This window comes from Numenius arquata, chromosome 2 (genome assembly GCF_964106895.1).
Source record: "Numenius arquata chromosome 2, bNumArq3.hap1.1, whole genome shotgun sequence".
In the NCBI taxonomy this organism is placed as follows: domain Eukaryota; kingdom Metazoa; phylum Chordata; class Aves; order Charadriiformes; family Scolopacidae; genus Numenius; species Numenius arquata.
In genome coordinates, this window is record NC_133577.1 from 15,287,077 (window position 1) to 15,310,204 (window position 23,128).

Consider the following 23,128-nt stretch of genomic DNA (forward strand, 5'->3'; position numbering starts at 1 on the left):
CGACAAAATGCAATTTCTCCCTTGATGTGCAGCTCTTAGCTTGATAAACCACAGGCAGGAAAAAGTTCTTCTAAGTGCAGTTTAGTTGCGTAAACACACAGAGCTATCCACATCTACTATGTGCTTTATTGAAGAACTTAAACTATGAAACAATACTGAAACCACATTTGTGTAACTACTGCATGTAGATACTGTATATTTAGTTTGGCATATTTACATAACATAACAGTTGCAAAATACAAGAATAAAAAAACAATTATATTTATTTTCTTTCTTTCACTTTGGAAAGTATGAAGAAGGTGGATTTCAGGTCACAAACTGAAGAGTTATTTCTGGGGAAAAAAAAAAAATAATAAAAATCTTGCAAATAGATGCAGACCAACCCCTCCAAGATGCAGTGAGCACCAGAGGTGGGTCCTGCAGCTGTGGAAGAGGTTGTGGGGCATGACTTACCGGGACTGCCTGTCCATGCTCTCCACCCTAAGCTCCTCCCAGCGGGAGTTCAGCAGCAGCATTTGCTCCTGGATCTCAAACTCCTCTTCGGGCGAGAGATTTCCCTGGGCCACCAGCTGGTTTCCAGCTTGCAGAACGCTGCCCACACTGCTCTGGTGTGCAGTTAGTTCCATCATAAAAGCCTGGAAATGGTACAACAAACCACGTCACCATGATCTGTGAGCTCCTACAGGAGTTTATGAATTTGTGAATGTCCTAATAAATTGTCATGTTTGAAACACTGCTGCAGAATGAGCTGGCACCGTCAAACACACAAGCATGGCAGACCTGCTCCTCTCTATGAGAAAAGACTCTCCGTGAGCTACAAAAACTCTGGAGCCAGTAAAAGAGAGCTAATTGAGAAAAAAAGCTTACCAGCTGACCACCTCAGAGAAAGAACTGTTTGTAAGAAGACAGCCTTTGAACAAATGCGCCAAGAAAATAAAACAGAAACTTACCTGTGGTCAACAGAACTTAAAAGATGATCTGAAATGTACCGTAGGAAAGCAAGTAGAACCCTATAAGCTAATAATATTAAAAATTCACATATTTACTATAAATCCAGAACACCTCTTCCTTTGGCTTATGGCTTTAAAACTGTAGCACAAGGAAAAAAAAAATTCTTCATATTGATCAGCATTCAGATTTTAAATTCAATTGTACACAGTAAGCTGACACAGGAGAAAACTAAGACATTTAACATGACATTTTAAACTTTTAGCAACATTAGAACATTTGTTCACATTTGGAACAACACCAAAACACAATAATTTGGAAGCAACAACACACGTTTCTGAAAAGAAACCTATGCTAATCATGACAGGGAGACCACTGAATTAAATTGACATTATTATCAATTTCAGCATTGCCCTCATTTAACAGCAAGTGACATAAGGCTGACCAGGCTTTTTAGTAGTTGGCAGCAGAGAAGCACAAATCAGCCTGGATCAGACTGTCTTTGTATTATAGACACCATTGAGCCAGCCACTGATTAAAAAAAAAAAATACATTAAAGTTTCAAACCATGTTCCAGTGTAAGTTATCCTAAAAAAGATCTATTTCACCTTCAAGAACCTATTATTTGCCAAAAAGAAAAAAAAACCAACACCACAAAAAAACCACCAAACCCATTACATTCATTTAGAGGTGCTTAAAAACAAGACAAAAGAAACAACGGCAGGTTTCGGATAAGGACTAGGAAATTAAGTTCTGCAGCTCTCACACACACGCAAAAAAACAACACATGAATTTTCAAGAGAAGCTTACTTCATGGATGGAAAATTGCTCTTTGACTTCCTCAACATCACCAGATATTTCCTCCTGTTCCCGAAATGCATCCTCAGCTGACAGCAACCATGTAAGAACTTCTTCCAGAGCAACTTGGTAGCTATCCAAGTCCATATCCACCTCTGTCACCGTGCTGGGAGTCTCTGCTCTAGAACTGCCCCGCTCCTCTTCAAGTGCTACAGCCTAGGCAGCCAAGAGAAAAGTGATGTCTTAGAATTGCACCGAAGTTGCCTTTCCAAAAGACACTAAAACCAGAACTACTAAGATTCCTTTTAATCCTTCATAAAATTTTAAAAGTAATCATTGGGTACATTTTTAACAAGAAGGGCCACAGTTACCACCAATAAGCTTTCATTTTAAAATAATGAACCTGGATAGAAAAGACAACTTTAATTTTGCTCATTTAACAGAGCAGTGGATCTCACACCCAAACAAAAACCCATCACTACCACCACAAGTTTTGCAGCAAACTCAGTTAAAGATTTTGGGCCACCGTCTCCAGCTTGCCAAGACAAATGAGAAAGAGAAACAGAAGAAAGAAGCGTAACACAGATGGAACTTTACACCTCAACACACAGGATTTTGTACGTGAATGACAAAAGAAGAAAAAGAGGAAGATATAACCATGGAAGTCAATCAAAAGAAGATGTTTCATATTTCCCCAATTGTGTTGCCCAAGACAGAAGGCATGTTTCAGAGATAACTGAGAAGACTGAAAATCAGCTAAAATTAAAACTCTTGAAAATCCAGACAGACTTTGATGACAAACACACCTGCTGCACGTTGAACTCTCCATCCTCACATTCCTGCTTGTATCTCCTTGGAAGGGTTTCCACCTCCCGGATGTCTTCCATGGTGACTTGCTTAGGAAGGACCTCAAACAAAGAGGTTAAATACATAATAATAGACTTTTTGTCTGGAAGCTGCACAGCAACATCTGCATCAAAAAAATAAAATACGGGGAAAAATAAATGAAGAAGCTGCTTTTCTAAATTATTACCTAGAATACAGTTAAGACTTTACATGTAGTGTAAATCACAGGTTCTCCTGCTAAGGAGCCTTTAGTAAACTTTAAATTAAAAGGCCAGGTTTGAAATATGTTGAAAGCAGTATGAAGGAGCAAAAAAATTTTAAAATAAATTTCCTACATTTAGAAGTGAATTCACATCAAAAGGCATGATCTTTTTGAAGTAAGAGCCCAAACCTGAAGTTATTGAGGAATAAAAACTATTTAAGGAAAATCATTCTGACGTATCTGCCAAGCACAAATGCAGTTCAGGGCCAGTATCCCACAGAAACAAATACTTCCACTATGGCTCTCTCCCCACTCCCAGCATTGGTCAAGTTCATTTTCTTACTTTTGATATGGAAAAGAGTTTCACTGACTCAGGTTTACTTATCTCTCAGTTTTAGTGCTACTCATTCAGTTAACACTTCCCCCCCCCCCCCCCTTTTTTTTTTTTTTTTTTTTTTTGAAAGACGGTGGTGCTTGAATCTCTAAAGTTTGAGAGCTTGTCTTACAGAATGAATCTTTGGAGGCTCAATTCAAAGCAGAACGGCAGCTCAGGATTTTAGAAAAGGGGCATAAAATTTTCCTGGTAAGCATTCCTGCACTGTAAGTACTCACAGCACTGGCAGCTACTGCTACTCAGTGTATATATAAAGAACAAAAATCATGAGCTCTTAAGTTATCCCATTCTAAATAATGCTCTAAATTCATCTGAAAAGCACAGACCTTTGTGGTAAAACTCCTACCTAAAATAAAACAAAGCCAGGGTACCAACTTCACTTTCTGTATACTGTCTTTGAACGCTAAGTCAATTTGAACCTTAACATTCAAGAAGTCGAAGCATACACATGTAGAGACATAACCTTACCCTACAATTTACATTCTTTTAAACCCAAATTTAAGGACTTGAAACAAAATATCACTGCACAAAACTGCTGGAATTTGTATTCATAGTAAATTTCAATAGAAGAAATTTCTTTCAAAACAGATCAAAAAAGCTTCTAGTCAATTAAAATAACTATATCCCACCTTCAGGATCCAACAGTTTCTCAATTCCCAAGTGGTTCTTGGCTATGCTGAAAGCGTGTTCCAGTCTCTCAACTGGGGACATTGTTATAACTTTATCCCAGCTGAAAAGCTCAGGTCTAATAGTGAAGACAAAACAGGAAAGAAAGCAGTAAATATTATCTGAAGAAAAAATCCATACCATATGGAACGTGAAGGTAGCTACCAAAGTAATATAAACATACACACAAAATATAAACTTAAGTGCATATACACAAATGCATAAATACAAAAATGTGCTTTCTTGGCAATCACACATCAGTTGACTGCATGTCCACAGCAACATCCACCTTCCATTCTATGTATTCTACACGTATAATCATTGACTGCAATAGGAGATTATACACTACTAACAAGAAAATAAACTCTGTGCTTAAAATTTATTCCAGAACCAGTTTTCTTCAACTATTTCTTTCACAGCGTTACTGTTACTACATTCTTTCTGCATCAGGCTCTGCTGGGGAATCAAGAGTCACTCTGTTCCTGGAGAGCATCACTCCAAACTTGTGATGTGGCTCATTGACCACCCCAGACCATCAAAGCCAGGAGCAGCAATGGTCTCCACCCCCGCTTGCTCACCCTGCCCCACAGCCTTTTTCCTCCATTAACAAAAAGTAAAGCCAACTACAAAAAAACCATCCCATCCCAAGTGCTCATGAGAGTCACGATGTGAATCAGACCAAGGAGCTGATCGATGGACAGTGCCAGCAGCCTTCATCTCACATTAGCGTTAACCAAACCAGATCTCCAGTCCAGCCACACAGCCAAAACACACGGGCAGGTCTCAAGGGGAAAGAGTAGAGCACAGAGCAGGATGTGGGGTCAGCAAACAGGGTCCCCTCCTAGTGGTACCTACCCCGTCAGGGCATCATCAGCCTAGTGCTGCAGCAGCACAGCTGTAAGACGACAGGGGCATTAAAATACTTCCCATTCCTCTGTAACAGTGGCTTCTCATTAAAACACTGCTATTGATTCTGTGCTTTATAAAACTTGGGGAGGAAGAGATGGGCTTGCCTTTAACTCTTTTAATACTTAGTGTTCAGTTGTAAATTGACCTGAGAGAGTATCCTTTTAACATCTGTCATGCATCACACTTTGTGAAACAGGAAGGCCATAAGGGTCTGAGGAGCAAAAAACCAGAAGAAAGGTAGGGTGAGCAGGGAACAGAGACACACAAAGATCCTGACAGAAGCTAGCAGAATACTGTACTTCCATCCAAGAAGCAACAGAATAACCACAAACTCAACATAAAGCCTTAGCAAAGACTCCTACTTTGAAGAACGCATTGCAACAAGCGTATTGTGTATGCACTACCTACCTGCTCACTGTGATAATATAAATTTTAATAAAATGCAATCTAGGCATTTACCTATGAGCAAGAAAATTGTACCAAAGCGCAGAATTCAATTAAAAGAGGAACTAAGCTAATATTAGAAAATGAAAGAGACCAGCACAGTAAAATGTTAAATGTCCTATTACTTCATATAATTTTATTAAGTACTGCAAGTGTTACAAAGCTGCTAGATATTATAGCCAAGAGGTAGCACTGCTAACAATTGTTGATAGATACATAAAGAGAAAAGCAAGCTACTAAACCTCTTAATGGGATCCACAAAAATTCTCCCATATGAGGTGTCATATTAAGCTAAATTAAAAAAGCAATACTGAAAATGCCCCTTAGGCAGGTGTCATGGTTTAACCCCAGCCAGGAAGTGGGAATACACAGCTTTTCACTCCCCTCCTCCTTACCCACAAGAAGGGTAGGGAGAAAAGGGAGAAAAGGAGAGGAAGCGGGGAAAAAATGTCCTAATGGGCTGAGATACAGAAGGTTCAATAGAACAATAACAGAAAAGGAAAATAACAATGGTAAAAGAATATACAAGACCCAAGTCACTCCCACTGCCTAGCGAATTGGTTGCCAAATCTGACCCAAGCAGAGATTGCAGATAAAACACATACACACACACCCCACCCCCAGCCAATCCCCATTTATATACCGAGCATGATGCCTATGGTACCTAACATTCCATTGGCCATTCTATTATTCTGTCTATGCTCCTTCTCAGCTTCTATGGGAAGCTGAATAAAGTCCTTGACTACTATAAACATCACTTAACAACTAAACCAATAGGCATTACTGACATTCCTTTCATACCAAATCTGAAAACACAACAACCACTAGCAAGAAAATTAACTCTGTCTCAGCTGAAACCAGGACAGATGTGAAGCATTACTGCCTAGGTAGGCTACATAAGCTCTGTTGTCCTACCACTTCTGCAACCTGCCCCAATCCCCTTATTCCTTGCAAGTGCCTTTTAAAGCTTCTGTTTCAACCTAAATTTAAATGCAGCTCAAGATTTCACACAAGTGTGGGGAAAATGGTGCTCTCCTGGCTAAGTGACTGGTGCCCAGGGACAGCAAAGCTGAACTCTGGTGCTTTGGCAGCTGCCAGGCTCCCAGGAAGAGGGAATTAAAAGGCTCAGAGATCAGCAGTCAGGTAAGTGAGAAAGTTTAGGAAGCCAGAGGAAAGCACTCAGTTAAAGTTTTCAGAGGATTTTTTTGCTACTTCACAGTGCTCTGAAAACGGCAGAGCTCACAGGCTTCAGATTGCACAAAGCCCGAGCACATAGTCACAATGTATAAGGACAACAAACAGCCCAAAGCCAATTTTGCTATCTCTCTCCTCCTTCGTCTCCTCAGGTCACCTAGGACTCACTCGTGTCTAAAGCTGGCAGGCTCTCCATCACAAAGCTTCACACAGTAGAACTACACCACTACAGGCAATTATGGTGGTAAGAAAACCACCAGTACAGCTCACACATCCAGAGAAGGGACGTGGTAATACTTCTGATAGACTCCAGAGAGACCTTTGCTAGTATGGCTCTGCCTTTGCAGAATAGTCCTTCCTAATTTTCAGGAGCCCTCAGTGTGGTGTGGGCGTTCCCCATGCAGTCTGAACACAAGCCAGCTATGGTCTACAAGGCACAGAGGTATGTCAGGACAGACCCGTCCTGAAGTCAGCCAGCCTGTGACACCGCTGTTACTTCAGTCAGCACAGGCCAAGTGGGCATTCAAGAGCAGAGAACAGCAGGCTCAAAGTGAACATATGCTTTGTACCTGCTGGATTCTGGGTGTTTGCAAAGCATATGCCATGACAGATACCTGGTAGCCAGGAGGTCTGGTTAAATTCGAGATATTATCATACCATTACCATGTTAAAATGGTTATTTATGGTTAAGAACAGTCAGCCTTTGCAAAGCAATGAACTGACTTCATTTAAAGTACATTGGATTAGAATGGATTGCCCAGAAGCAGATCTCAAAGAAACTTTTTTTAAAAAAAAAAAAAAAAAAAAAAAAAGAACATACTGGTAAGTTTCTCAGGAGTCTATAACGATGATTTCTTTATACTACCAAAGAGTTCTCCAATAATCAAAAAGAACACAAAAGATCTGTGCAAAGAAGCTTTAACAGTATTCCTTATAAAGTATAATGAACACGCTACAGACACCTGAAGTATTCTATTACACTTTGATTCTTCTGCTCAGCAGTTCTGCTGAAAGAACTGCATACATTGTCTTTCAAGCAACATACATTCAAAAACTAAGAAAAGCTACAGACTCTGTCTTTCTTACTCCTTTGTTTGGAAGCTTCTGTATCTTCCTACTAAAATGATACGGCAAACTCCGACTGAAGAAATGTTTCCCTTTGCAGAGGAAGGTGGGCAGGAGGAAGGAAGAGCAGGAGAAGGAAATGGTCAAACCCTGCTGCAGAGACCTGTTCAGCATATTTGCTTTACGATGCCTACTAAGTGCAACATAAACCCACTTCAATTAGCAAGTGTGCATGGATGTGCAGGAACTGAGAGAGTTACACTGCTGCCTTGGCTCCACCTTTCGCAAGGCTCTGGCCGTATCCTTCCACTGTTATTGTTACCACAACAAAAAACCAAACAATGAATCACAGAAACAGGCTAGATGCTGTCAAATGCTCAAGCATGAAGACACAGGGGAAAAAGGTGCTTACCTCACTAATTCTAAGATAAGCTGTTTGCCACTTACTTGTGTCTGTGGATGACAGCATTAAAGGCGAGTCCATCTGCCCAGCTTGTGGTGAAGTTCAGAACATTGACCTGACTGTAAGGTCTTGTGGACTGACGAACCCAGCTCAGCAGGATCTTCTCACTGTTGGTCTGCTGCAAATCTGACATGATGTTCTTCATGACATCCTTCACCTGCAAGACAGCAGCAACTACACTTTACAGACATGTTCTCTACTTTTCCTACTTACAAATCCTTTGAAGCAAGCTACATCACAAATTGTGAAAGGCTCTTTCCCATGAAAAGCCATGAATCTAACTCTTCACGTGAAATTTGGCAATAGGAGTCTTCAGGCCATCTTGGTACTGTACTGATTACAAGAACCAGTAATGCTTCAGGTAATAATGACATATCACTCTCACATTATGATCCTCCCCCTGCTCCTCAGTGCTGCCTACACTAAACATGGGGTATAGTATTTCCCACTGCCTCGTGCTGCTGTTCCACCAGTAAGCAAACCCCCAAAATACAGCTTGCACAGGTTTTCTGCAAGAGGATATCTGCTCAGCCAACATAAGTAGTTTGCTGTTTGGGTACTACGCATAATCATCTGCCAAATTCCTTCCAAGTGAATTCAATGATCCTCCCAGGTACCTGGATAAACCAGGAGCAATTCAATCTATAAGACTGAGAAACAAACCTACAGAGCACCATAAATGTTGCAAGCCCAACGCTGCTACCTAGATAGTAAAAACACACCTGCTAACACCTTGAGGAAGGAATATACAGTGCTTCAGCCTGAAAAGCCTCTCTGCAATTAACACCAGCAGGAACTAAACTGAGAGACCGAGTACAACTGAGCACATACGAGAATACGTGTCACAGGAGGCAGCCAATAGACAGAGATCAGAAACCAAACACTGGCCTGCCTTTATTTACCAGCCCAAAATAGAAGCAGTATTTTCCGCCACCAAAACCCCAGGAAGGTTTGTGAGAATCCCAGCAGATCAAGGCACACAATTCCTGGAAAGGAAGAGCTCTCGCAGCAGCCTCTCACCTGCCAGTGCAAGATAATGCTCCACAGCAGCCCCAGCGTCAGCTTGTGATTTCCATCAACAATGTCAGTTCCTCCAATATTCACCAACTCCACCTGGAGAAGTTGGATCAACTCTATATTAAATACTGTTATCACAGTTTCAAGTTGCAACCCCACCCCATATTCCTGGCTGTCCAGCCATGTATTATCCAGTGCTGTGAAATAAAAAGTAGTTAGAAAGAGAGAACCAGAGATGACAGAGTACTGTCTATCTGAATTTGTCATGACAACTGCTTAAACATGACAAAAGATGGCACCAAAGAGGATACTCCATTGGAAGACTGTTATCCCCCCTTATAATATACAAGTGCATACCAGCAGTCAAAACTGACCAAAAGAAATGAAAACATGAAGGATTGATATTTTAAATAAAGCAGTTAGGCAGTCCTGCTCCTAGATACACTCAGATATTACAGAACCATGAAAACTCTAATTAAAAACAGGTTTGTTCTTTGCATGAACCAACATTCAAACGGGACAAGTTTATACAAGAGATCAAAAGCTCAAAGGAAAAATAAAATTTTCAGGTTTCCTATATGCATAGGACTCCATATAGACTTGGTGATGGTCTAATCAAGAGCATTAAAAAAGATTAAAAAATATGAGAAGCGAGACTAAGAGATTACTTTAGTAAGCAAGAGGGCAGGAGAGGCTACCCACTCCTGTATCAAGTATTCAGCCCCCAGAAGAAGCAAAGTATAACAGATATTCACTCAGTGCTACTTTAGAGTCTGAACTGAAACGGGGCGTCAAGTCTCCATTCAGTCAACGCAAAGAAAGTGGCAATAGCTCTGAACCACCTTTTGGAGGGAACTAACAGCAGCACCCTGCATTAGCCACCATCATGCTATGGAAATTGGGCTAGGAACAGCTGCCTATGGCAGAGAGGACAAATCCCTCCCTGGGTGTACAGACACATGTAGCAGATGCTGCAACGCCCTCCCACACAGGGCAGATGGTGGGGCCTCATTCTTGTAAAAAACCTGAGCCAGGAGCATCCTCCAGCCCAGGGGCAAGCGGCACAGTGAGTTTCATCTCCATAGGGAAGCTTTTTTCTGCCTCTCACCCCTGCTCCAAAACCGTGTTATCCACAGTGCCTTCCAGAAATACCTCCCAGATTATACCGAGTACTGTATCTGGGAATCAGTTGGGATCAGAACTGGTCATAAAGAAAAAACCTGCACCAAGGAACTGGCTAGCAATTAAACAATATGGACAATCACAGGACAGTAACAGAGCCCATACTCTGGCTCTCAGTGGATGTAGCCTACAATGACAGAATAGACAAGAACAAAGTTTCATTTTGTTTTAGACAATATTGCTGACATGTAAAAATATAATGGTATTCCATGAATATTTTTCCTCTTATCACACAATCACAAGTGGCTTCAATTCTGCTTTCAGATACCATCTAGACAATTTTCAGTTCCCCATAGGTCTCTTGGATAGAAGAATCAAATTAAAACTGTGTTTGCAAGATTAACATAGAACCACAAATTACACTTCAAAGTACTAAGGAAGCTTGTGGATTTGTGGATTGTCCTCTCCCAATGTTTACAGCAGCTGAAACAAAATCATACAGCAATACTCTTTGGAAATACCAGGCATGTGTTTTAAGATAACTGTAAATTAAACAGGCAAAAACAGGCCAAAAGAATCACTAGTGTGGATCATTAAGCAATGCACTGGAAAGCACTCTAGAACACAAGGAGCAGACAGTAAGACTAAAGGTCAAGGGCACAACAATAAAAGAATTGCACTGCAAGAGCTTTTTTTGCCTCTAATAGAAGCAAAACCCTCCTGAGAATGGGTAACAAAAACATTTGACATTTTTTAATCTCAGGTTAATAGTAATAATAATGCATTCCTCTTGCTGGCCACATCATACATAAAAGAAAATACCCCACATGTCCCTTTTTGTATTTTAATGATTCTGAACTAAACCAACACTTTGCAGGACGCAGCCAGCAACCCACTAGGATGGTGAATGGACTACTGAGACTTAAGCAACGATAATCAATAAAAGAGAGCTGACAGTAGACAGTCAGTACTACTGACAGCAGACAGACAGTGGCTATATGGAATGACTTCCAGTGGATATATATTATTATTAATATTTCAAAAAAACTTGGTCCCCAAATCAAAAAAGTTGAAATTCATTACTTAGAAGCATTCTGCTCATCAGATGGTTGAGGTTCAGAGGATCACTTGAACATCTACACCCTAGGCTTATCTGATCCTTGCAATATATATTTAAACACTTTTATAAATTATTTCACAAGTTATGAATATTCTATAGCCCACAAACTCTCAGGCAACAGATAGCAACTGCTTCTTAGTGGATGCCTTTTCCCTTCATCTTAACAAACACACACTTTCTAATGAGGTTAACCAGTAGGTATAAATCACGTATGTGACCTTAACAACCTTCAGCTAACGCCATCTGTTTAGTTCTAGAAACTCAGATCCTGCCAGCTTAAGGAAGAAATAATTAATTATTGTAATTCAATATTATTTTATTTATTATCTTCATAAAATAAATCAATTTCAAGCTGGAAAGAGTCCTTACTTATCCTTAGAAAAAAGTTAATCAATATTTACAGTACCTCAAAAAAAAAAAAAAAAAAAAAAAAAACAAACAACCCACCCTAACTTTGGCTGCTTCCTAGAAATATGACACTAGTCCACCAACACGGAGAGGAAATTGCAGTATTATACAGCATGTTCGTATCACTCTTCAATCAGCAGTTTACACAAATATGTCAGTGCCTTTTTGCATTAGATGTATTTTATTGCCAGAATGTTCTTATTAAGTTATTTTAGTGCCCTGACATTCGCAAATAGAAATTCTAACCATAGAGAGAATGCTTCTCAGGAATTGTTCTTCAGGGGAAAAAATAAAATCACTTTACTACAGCACTACTGGCTTCCAGGCAGTAAAAACATAAAACCAAAATAAAACAAATAACTATTATTCTCTTTTTTTTTAAAGAAGGATTGGGATTTGTTTGTTTGCTCTTCTGAACAGTTACCAAAGCTCCAAATTAGAAACATTCAGTACAGATTTGACAGAGAGCTGACAGATGTCAACAGAAAGATCCTCACAGATTTCAAGAGCAGAACACACAGAGACACAAAACCTGTCATACCCTTACAGATTTTTTTCACAAGTTATGCATCATCACTAGAAATTAGTTTCTTGTCCTGCCATGTTCATGAGCTCTGCATAGCAGAGCTTCAAGTCACCTTTACTTTGGGAGCTGAACACATCTCAACAAAACACAGAGTTTTTTTGATCAATACCATGATTAAGTTTTAAGCTTCTCTTAAGCTTAAATTTTAAGCTTCATTTTAAGCTTTCACAAAATTGCCAGACACTGAAATTCTATATCAGATAAGGAAAACCAAGAACAGTTTACCCATCTCGCTGAATTTTCATTTTAGGTACCAAAAATCTTTATTCTCTGCATTTTGAACTCATTAACACACAGGAATACATTAAAGAGTCTATTAAAAAGTTGTGGAAAAACATGCTTACATTGTTCTGATGCAAGACTTGCAGTACTCGGTTGACGTTATTTAAGGCATGTACTCGCGTGGAACCTCGTTCTTTAGGCTGAAAACAAAAAGTTACAATCTGTTCACATCAGAATTAACTGGATTGACCAAACAAAATAAAAGATAGAGCAAACAACAGGAAATTTGTCTTAATTTTCTCCAGATTTAAGTTTTTTCTTTTTTTAAAGTAGGAACAAAAAAACAAACAAGATCATCCACAGCAATTTCAACATGAAAACTGGTCAGAATGTTATTCCTCAATTCAAGGCACAGGACAAGCCTAGATTCAAAAGGATTCAAGATGTGTTTCTGTTCATCTTCGGTAAATCCAGAATTTTTATTCCCAGCCTCTGCAAAATTATAAACTGGCAACACAAAAGTAAAGTGGGAGTTCCCGGGGAAAATCTAAAGGTTTTGAACGTTTGCCAGAGTAGTTGAAATTTTTTGGCTCCCAAGAGAGAACAAGCAGCAATTTGTTTCTCTGGCACTGAAAGCCTGCTAAATCTTTGCACACTGGGAAGAAGATACACTTCCTAACTTTTCCTTCCTTTTAATATCAGGGGGGGGAAAAAACCAAAAACAAAAAAAACCAACCCACCCCAAATCACCACAATTCTTGACAATACCTGCCATTCCATTTGCTTTTAACCACTGCAATTTAACTCCTGCAGCAGACCATGATCGCACTGCAAGAGCAGGGAGCTGAATTTGGAACACTGTAATCCACAGAATTAGAAATGAAAAAACTCCTATTGTCTTCACTATACTTTAAATGAGACCACAAATCATTGGAAGTACTAGTGAAATGCATGTTTAAAAAATAAGGCAAGCCTGCAAGGTGAAATTTTAAATGGCTGAAGGTTCCCCATAAGGTTAATAAAAGAATTTGAGATAAATAGTGAAATGAAGAATTTATCCCAAGTGACGGCACAGGTTTCACCATGCCTCATGTATCTTTCTGAAGAGGCATCAATGTTAGCAGAGGAAGAGTTTTCAACCACACACACACTTTCCCAAACAAGACGAGCAGTTTTCAGCCCTTTCCTATGTGTAGATCACAAAGGATTTTTCAATGGAGATGCAGGTTTTTGCATTGCCTACTAGCTGTTGTCTTTTTTCTTTCATTTTTCTTTAAGGGATCTTTCACGAGCTTATTAGAAAAAGCCCACAGGTATCCAGCTAAAGGCTGCTCTTCCAAATCAACCAGAAGCAGACCTTTAGAAGATCTATTAAAAACATACACTGCGTGAATAACACCACTGCTTTTATATGGCTTGTTAAACAGTATGTTAACCCTCAAGAGAGGGTTACACAGCTAACTTCAGCCTGACCCTATATCCCATGAGTGGTGTTCACAGGAATGTCACTGGAACCATAGCAAGCAAGTACACACTACAAGCAAAACAAGTTTTTAAATAAATTAAGATCTTAAAAAAAAAAAAATAAATCACATTCCACAGTTTGGTTTTTGTGAGGTTTGCTTATTTGCTGGTTTGGGGTTTTTTTAATAAACAAGAATATGACTCATACACATTTGTCTTACCAGAGGTTTCCCTGTCAGACCCTCCAAAAGGTCCAAAAGCTTCCTTCCATCCTTCAGATCTGTGAACATGTCCTTAACTGGGGGTTTCCCACTCTGCAGAAGAAACAAAAGCAGTAATAAAAATAGCGTTTAAGCAGAACCTCCCTGAAAAAAAGTACTTTTTCCTTTCTATCTTTCAATTCATTCTTATTTGGTTCTGAATGTAGTAAATAAAAGCTGTGACAGTGATGAGGAAGGTGCCCTTCCCATATTCAGTGTGGTTTTTTCTCCCCATCTCTATGGTTCCATGCATCAGCAGCCTAGTATTGAGAAACCAAATCAACGCACCCTGGCTCACATTAGGGTAGATGCCTTAACACTCAAAGATGGAAAAGAGAAAACTTGGCGAGTTTGAGGAGCCATTTGAGAAAGAATGTTTTGGTCTGGCTGCATCTAAAGGAGGAATAAACTGGGTTTTTTCAGAAAGAAGCTACAGGGACAAATTCTCACAGATGTAAAAAAAGACAAAACAAAAAAGGACCTGGATTTGAGCCCTATGTAAGGAGCTGCCACTCTTCTACAGAGACTAGTAGATCAAAAGGTGTAATATAAATTGAAACAAATTAATCATTTTCTCTACCTTGGAAAAAGCAGCAAAATGTGAAACAGAGCTACTCTAAATCATACACTTCTAATATTAATTTTCTTTGGGGGTGGAAGGACCCCGTACAAGAATGGCAGTAGATAACAGCTAAATCACGTTAACCTTTTCCATGTTCCCTTTTAATCTTATTTGTTCTTAGCATCCAAGAAAGTTAACATGGGAAAGTGTTACAAGGCAGGGGGAGAAGACACAGGCAGCCAGCAACTGAGTGCATTTGCTTTGTAATATTCGTCTGCTGGCTGCCAGGAGATCAATTAAGCTACTGCTTTTTCAGTGTCCCTTTGAAGTGCCAATTTGAGAAGAAAAATAAACTCCAATACTGCCTTTTTCTACCGCCTTGGCTTTATAACATTGCTCTTCAGAAAGAAGGCTGTCAAAGGTCCATCTTACATGACATGAAATAGCTGATATAGACCTCTTCTACCTTCACTTACCTCCTCCCACCCTGACAACAAATGCCGGCTAACAAATCAGAAAGAGAGCACTGAACTGGCCACTGAACCCCATTTTCTGGCAAATTCCTGGTTTTCCTCAAAATTTATAAGGGTTTTTTCTTAAATATCCACTTTAATTAGATTTGATACTAGTAGAACTATTCACAAGAGATCAGAATTGAATAGCTGCAGAGCCATATTTTAATCTCCTGTACAGAAACATACCTAACTCAACCAGCTAAACAGTGGTGAGAATGATTGTGTAACTAAGGTCACGTCTTAAAACACACAGACCCTGGCTCCAGTGTCTGATATTAAATGAGTTTTGCAATGAATTTTTCTGACAAGTTTATTCTCCAATTACTTTTACAAACATGTATATACACGTACACAGGTAAAGGGTGTAAAGAGCTATGTAGTTGTCAGACCAGTACTCGTTAAATATCAGTGTTTGATAACATCCCACCATTACATATTGCCATTTCCTGAGCTCAATTATACCCTTTCTAGCACAGTAAGGGACAAGGCTGTCCTTCTAGACCGTGCACTTTTCACAGATGATTCAGATGCTTCCCTGCTGTGCAGTAACTTATCCAAACCTTTAAAGCATGGAATACCCAGGAGCAGATGCAGGGAAGCCCCTGATACAGTTTATGGTGCATAACAGGAGGAGATGATCCACAGTGCAGTTACCACGCATGCTAATAAAATCTGGTTTAAGTTTGGTTTGCATCACCACACAGAAGATATTAAAAGTAGGTTGGTAAGGGCATGAAGAAATTGTTCACATGTCCAGAAAAGCAGACAGAAGGAGCTAACTGAAGTCTCACTGGATGCAATGACTCAAACGCTCACTGTGAAAGCAAATAACTGTTAGTCATTGAAGTGTGGGGTCTCACCAGAGTGGAGTAGAGAGGCAGAATCACCTCCCTCAGCCTGCTGGCCATGCTTCCTTTTATGCAGCCCAGGATATGGGTGGCTTTCTGAACTACAAGCGCACATTGCCATCTCATGTCCAATTTTTCATCCACCAGTATCCCCAAGTCCTTCTCCACAGGGCTGCTCTCCATCCATTCATCTCCTAGCCTGTACTGATATTGGGGATTGCCCTGATGCAGGTGCAGGACCCTGTAACTTGGCCTTGCTGAACTCATGAAGTTCACATGGGCCCACACCTCAAGCCTGTCAAGTACTTCTGGATGGCATCCCTTCCCTCTTCGAATCAACTGCACTGCTCAGCGTGGTATCACCTGCAAACTTGCTGAGGGTGCACTCAAACCTCCCACATGTCGTTGATGAAGATGAACACTATGGGACCCCTGAGAGACACCACCTGTTTCTGATCTCCATTTGGACACTGAGCAGTTGGCTGCAACTCTTTGGATGCAGCCATCCAGCCAATTCCTTATCTACCTAACAGTCCATTCATCAAACCTGTATCTCTACAATTTAGTGACAAGGACGTTGTGGGAAGCAGTGTCAAAGACCTTACAGAAATAAGGCCTTTATAATTATATCATTAATTATAATTATATAATTAAAACAATGCACACATGTATAACAGACTGACAACACCAAAACTGAGAATGCTATAGCTATATATCCTCAATAAATATTTTGCCTTAGGTCCAAAAGTTAAACAAAACAATCAAACAAACAAAAAAAAGGATTTGGATCTGCTGAAAAAGCAGAAAGATGCCTCATTTAACAGAGTGCCACAAGGTGTCGAGAGCATACAGCCTTCTTTCTTTGATTCCCATCCCCTCACTTCACATACATAAAAACAAATTGAATGACTTCCTGCTTTCAGTCATTCATTTCAACAGGTCACAGTACGTTCCAGCCCTATGCAATGCACCCTGCTGGGATGGTGGAAATAATTCAGATTTGCTTTCTCAGGAGAATGGTTTTTCCATTTCACTGGCCATCAGAGCACCACGTCTTGCTGTCAGTTTAAAGAGTCAGCAGAAGAGTATTAAGTTATTTCTGCAGCCTAAGCTACTCTTTCCTGGTTTATCAAAGTATCCACTATCCTCAAAACAGAGACACAGCAAGATGCAAAGCCCCTGTACTTAGCGAAGTCTAGCAGAACACTCTACAGGAAGGAAGTTGGTGCACAGGAAGCTCTTCTACAAGTGCAGGGTGACCGAAGCTGGCCAAGAGAGGGCTGCAGCACCCACCCCGCCAACCCCACCACCACCTCCACTGCAGCACACCTGCCAGGAAGGCTGGAAACCTGCTCCTCCAGCTTCCCACACCCACCTGAGGGATGTGAAGGCACCTGGTGGCAGCGGCCACCCAGGCAGCCCCAGCTGTCCCATCAGGGCACGGAGCCAGCCCACAGCGCTGCTGTCGCAATGGGAGCAGAGACTGTGCAATGCACTGCACCCTCCTCTGCTCACACTGCCTCCTCCCAGCCCTGCATTTCCCTCACACCTGGACACATTTCCAGGCAGGACCTGCTATCTGGGCCACATGGTCCACAATCCAGAATGTCACTGCTCTGTCCTCCAGTGCTCTGGGATGCTGCCTGGCTTTCCTGGGATGCAGTTAGACAGCAACCCGCTGTGCTTCAGGAAGTCTTTTACTTTCCTTTTCCAGACAGAACAGCTATGTGTCCCAGCTTCTGACAGCCATATGACTCAAAGTTTATTAAGCTTAGAAAGGAGCTGGAAAATAATTTTATAAAATGGCAGCCAAAGGGATAGTCCCATACATCCATTTCCCAAGAGAAGACGAGGAAAAGCTGTGGGGCAATGCTGGCAGAACAGCTATTCGTGCCCTCCTGAGCCAGGTAGAGGCCATCTCAGAGCCAGGCCAGGCTGTTGCCATCACCACCACCTCCTTGTGAGAACACAGGTGTAGAGCACCATCTCTTTGCATGTAGGACCCATCACTGAGCCTACTGGGGGAGGCTGCTGTGGCAGCACAGAGGCAACCTGGGAACCACGGTACATGACCACTAAGGCTGGACCTGTGCTTCTAGTCGGGCAGCCTAACCCAAACCAAGTTCCAGCAGGGCCAGGAGTACTCCAAGCCCTGGATCTGACACACCACCCCAACTATCACCACAGGGCACCTGATGGGCCCATGGAGACAGCACTACCCCAAGCCACACTGGGGTGAAGCAGGCAGCTTTGGGACCAGCTCTGTCCTGGGGCAGACTGCTGTGCTACAGCGAGAGCGTGCTGCTCTGGGGGAGGGCAGAAGCCCTCTCCCCCCTACAGGGTAAGGCATGGGGCTCTGCAGATTGCTTCCTCTGCCATCGCTGCCCACACCCACACCACTCACTCCTAACCTCCAGAAAGCAATCTGGCCTTCAGAAAAAAAAAAGTCTGTACCCACAGATATACTGCAGACATGCATATTTATTTGTGTGCATATATAAAAAAAGCATATGTATCTCTCTCCCTGTAGATTCCTGCCTGGTACACAGCATGCTAAGCCAATCTAAATTTCTCCTTTTCGGAATCAACAATATTTTACTCACTTTCTACATACTGAAAGACTACACAAGTACAAAGCAGTTCAGCCTCCACCAGCTTCCCATAAGGAGCAGTCGTCCATCCCTGGGCATAATGGATCTAGAAATTTTAGTATTTGTCTTATGAAAGAGTGACAGTGACAAATCATAGTGAGCCCTTTAAGCAAGGGCAAATGGCTAGTCACGGTTGTGTTGGTAAGTACTTAAGGAGCAGCTTACATTGTGCTAAGCGCTGTACAAATACACGGCAGATAATGGGTCCTTTCTCAAAGACAAAATAGGGTCCAGTTTATACTACAAAGATAGGATAAAGGACAGGCAGGGACACACCATGTACCAGGAGAACTTGTGCTGGTTCAGGGTGTAAAACATTGACATCTCCCTTGCTAAACGCTTTTATCAGTTAACAGAAGGTAGTTTTTCTCAGCTTTGCTTATGTTTGCTGTGACAGCAAATAAAAAAACCACACTGGCAGAAACCTCTTTCCCTCAGCCTGCCCGAGAGGGCTTCGCCAGCAGAGCTGCACACACAGTCGCTGTAGTAGAGACAAGGGCTCGATAAGACAGACAAAAGAACGTAATTAACAGACTTAACTTAGAAAGAGGCCACGTTTGTTCCCCAATGCTTTAAACTGGCACTGACGGCAGGAAAGGAGCCGATTCACTTCAACGGGGGCTGGAACAGGGGAAAGAGGAAAGGAAGGCAGAGGAACGGAAAAGGGAGAAATAAAAGCTGGAGACAGCAGGTAAGGCGGGGCTAGGCCTGCTTGTGCGCTTAAAAACTTTGCCTGGTGACACATTTGTTATCCACCCCAGGGCTCGTACAAGGGTGTACAAGGGTCAGAAATAGATTCAATCCACCACGTTACATTTATTCCAACAAACTTCTGGTGCCAGCCTTTGTGCTAACGTGAGCAGGGGAGGGAAGAGACAAAGAACTTTCCCTAATTATGCACAGCAGAAAACACTTTTTCTGTTGATTCACCTCTCATGGGGCAGCAGATCTGAATGATCTTTGAGCTGAAGACCAGACGCTAGCCATACGTTGCAAGACCAGTCACCACGGGCATCGGCTTTGCATGTTCCAGCAAGACACGGGCACCACTTGGGAAAGAGCGCCCACACGCAGTGACCTCCTTCTCCTCCTCCTCTTTGCAGCAGCAGCACTCACACACCCGTTGGCCCTCTTTCAGACCCTCTACCTGGATCAGGTTTAAAAGGGTGACTCACACTTCCTTGCCGGCATCTAGGATTACTTGCAAAGAAGGGTCATTCAGGCCAGCCAATATGACTGTGCAGAAGTCATTCCTGCTCTTTGCCAGAAAGCGTTCCCAGGAAATAGAAGAAGATATAAACAAAATCCGGACCAGATTTTTTAAGAGTCATCCAATGCTACCAGACCGGCCATCAACATTTACAGTTTGCTCTACTGAAGCTACACACAGCTGCAAGGCAGCAATCCTCTTTGAATAGATTTTACAGTACAACATTCTTAACTGTCCCTTTATTACTAATGGGAAATTGTATCAAATTGAGCCACGTTTCAGAGAATTAAAGGGAGTCACAAATTCTCGGTAAGACAAAGCCTTGTCTTTTTTTTTTTTTAAACACCAGCTATTGTTTATCATTTTATCACAGCTATTTATGCTTTTTGTATATTGTTCTTGAACATGAAATTATATGCAAAATTACACATTAAAACTTCTTTAATGGTTATCTAGTTTAACTAGAAACATGCAGTTTTCTCTTATGTCATTGTAGTTACCTGCAGCAGAGACTTTACCTGTTCTTGAAATCAATAATTATTGAAGGTACATTATTAGACCTAACCCTTTTCCAATAAATGAGTGCCAAAGATATTTGAGAGTGAGAGATAAGCCACCTCTATTTCATATCCTCCTCAGTGATTCAGACCTCCTAGTGACGACATTAAAACCAGGATGAAAGATCTTCTCAGTTTCACAGTAATGCACGCTGGCTGTCACCAGGGAAGTAACGCATATTGTAAAAGCATACGTATGACCTTTACCAGCCACCAAGGGAATGCAGCAGACAAGAGCAGTGCTCAGAGCAGTGCTGGGAAAAGCCCTGGTTGTCATTCAGATCATCTGCCACCTCAGAAACACCAATACAACACCCTGAAAGGATATAGGAAGTAGTACATCTTCATTTTTCCATCAGATTCTTCTGATCTTCCAATGTCACTTACATGAAGGTCAGAGTTGTCTTCTGTTAGCTATTTTTAAACACAGATGACTATTTTTAATGCCTAGTAAGATGGTCAGTAAACGGGTCAAAATAGTAGAGCTGCAAAGACCCCTTTACCCTTTTTCTTGAGAAGGAGGAAATATTGAACGTGTTGGGCACAAACTAGAACATGAGCCATTCGTAATGTTCAAGTGAAGTCCTAGGGAACTCATGGTAACCACCTGCTTAGTTTAAACTCGATTACGAGTAAGAGCTACACTCTGTATTGGTCATGACAAAATAACAGACATGTCAAGTGCTGCTGCATCATGAGGCCAGTACATGGGAACTCAATATGGGAAAAAATTCAGAAAGCAAAAAGGTCATTGCAAAAAGTAAACAACTATGTCAACAAATAATCTTGCCAATTTCTAATTTAAGACTATAGTCATTGTGTACAGAAGTATTTTTATTCAAAAGTGATACTTTTTTTCCATTCTCCTTCTGGTGATACGCAGTAGTTATAAGACAACATACATAAATACTAGCTATACCATGACAGATGTATTATGGTTGAGTATGCTCTACTCTGTGCTGAATATGCCCGAGTCATTGTGGCATCTCTACAGGACACTAGTACCAAAACTATGAACTCAAATACCAAGTAAAAAATAAATAAATAAATAAACAAACAAACAAACACAGGAGGAAAACAACTTATAGACCGAATTAAATATCACTACTGGTGCTTAAAAATAAAATAACTACAGGCAACAAAATGCTACTTAAAACTCCAGACTAACAGGAGAAAAAAACAGCAAGACTCATCACTGAGATATGCTGAAAAGTGTGATTCTACTAGATGACAGACATGAGTTTAAGGAGCAGCAAAGCTGAAAAGCTAAAGATAGCTCAATCCATGGAACACCTGAAATACTTGGCTGACAACATGATAGGAGGAGAGAAAACATAAAAGCAAATATTAGACATAGCAAGGCAGCAAAACAAACACAAGGCATCAGCAACTCTCTGTGGGTCTTTCTTTCTCCCCAGTCTATCTATTAATGCATTCACATAAGCTTACGTTATTATAATATGTTTAATGTAACAGTACTAACCACAGCTTGCAATTAAGCTTCATTATGTATCATTACCAGCAGGGGCAGTTAGGACCATACTTCTTATCACTGTCAGTTATTTCTCCTGTAAGACTGGAAGGTTATCTTTTTCTTGTCTTCCCTCCCCTCCCTCCTTGTTTTTTTTTTCCTTCTTTTTAAGCCAGCTAACTTCAGATTGTAACTTGGTTCCTTAAAAAAAAAAATATATATTCCTGCTGACGAGGTTGACTATTGTTCTCATTAGTGATTAACAGGTAAAGGGACAGATTTGCTTCAATGCCTGTACCAGGTTCAGCTCTAGTGCCTGAGAAGGTCACACAACACAATTACATGAACACTAACAACTGGGATGATAACAGAGACCACAAATAAGTGTCAAACTCTATCCCAAAGCCCAGAGCATTAAACAAAACCAGTAATTACAGTCCGTATTACTACACCAAACTTTGATGACCAGCAAGGGACATGCTACCTGCACCCCGTTCTTGGAGCAGAAAACAGCAACAATTGAGAGGAAAGCAGAAAACTGGCAATTCTTGTGCTGTAGCTAAATATGGGAGAGACCAAACTGCTATGTATTATCACTTTTATACTATAAATCATTCATCCTTACTGTATCTCATAACCTATTAGAGAAGAAAAGATCTGTTTTCCTGTGTCTTGGTTAATTCACATCTTATTTGGCCTGTTCTCAGAAGGAGGGACTAAGTAATGCAATTAAGAAAAAAAGTAGACTAAAAATTGAATTTTTCAAGGCCAGTTCATACAAACACAAATTCTTTTCCACCCAAGTTGTTCCTCCAGTTAAGGCCAAATGTTTTATAAGCTTTGGCTATCTTTGAGTGAAGCTATGTTTTACAGTTTAATTCAGCAGTGGAAAACAGCAGGAACAGTTAGACTGGAGAATATTTTATCAGCAGTCAAGTATTTCCTTGCTTGTGCCACAAAAACTGAAATGTAGAAAGGACTACAGACTATCTTAGGTGATATCTCCTTGGACAGATAAAATTGCCTAATCAATCTTTCCAATCTCTCTTCTTGCATGACTAATACATTAAACTTCATCATTCTCCTTCCCAAGAAAATTCTCTTCTGAAATGTCTTTGGCCTCAGGTATCTCAGGTCATGTGAAATTAATTATCTTGAATAGGTATGCTTTTGTCTTTAAAAAGAT

The 23,128-nt window shown here is 40.8% G+C and overlaps 1 protein-coding gene across 1 annotated transcript in view; it reads right to left on the minus strand.

The window, feature by feature from the left end:
* The window catches only part of UTRN (utrophin), a 339,386-nt gene that overhangs the window by 288,147 nt on the left and 28,111 nt on the right, over positions 1–23,128 (minus strand). The window contains exons 3-10 of the mRNA XM_074144306.1: positions 14,090–14,182; positions 12,527–12,604; positions 8,950–9,042; positions 7,914–8,086; positions 3,818–3,933; positions 2,553–2,716; positions 1,759–1,962; positions 454–635 (exon numbers count right to left, since the gene is read on the minus strand). Coding sequence (XP_074000407.1) covers positions 454–635; positions 1,759–1,962; positions 2,553–2,716; positions 3,818–3,933; positions 7,914–8,086; positions 8,950–9,042; positions 12,527–12,604; positions 14,090–14,182 — 1,103 coding nt within the window. The remainder of the gene's footprint in view (positions 1–453; positions 636–1,758; positions 1,963–2,552; positions 2,717–3,817; positions 3,934–7,913; positions 8,087–8,949; positions 9,043–12,526; positions 12,605–14,089; positions 14,183–23,128) is intronic.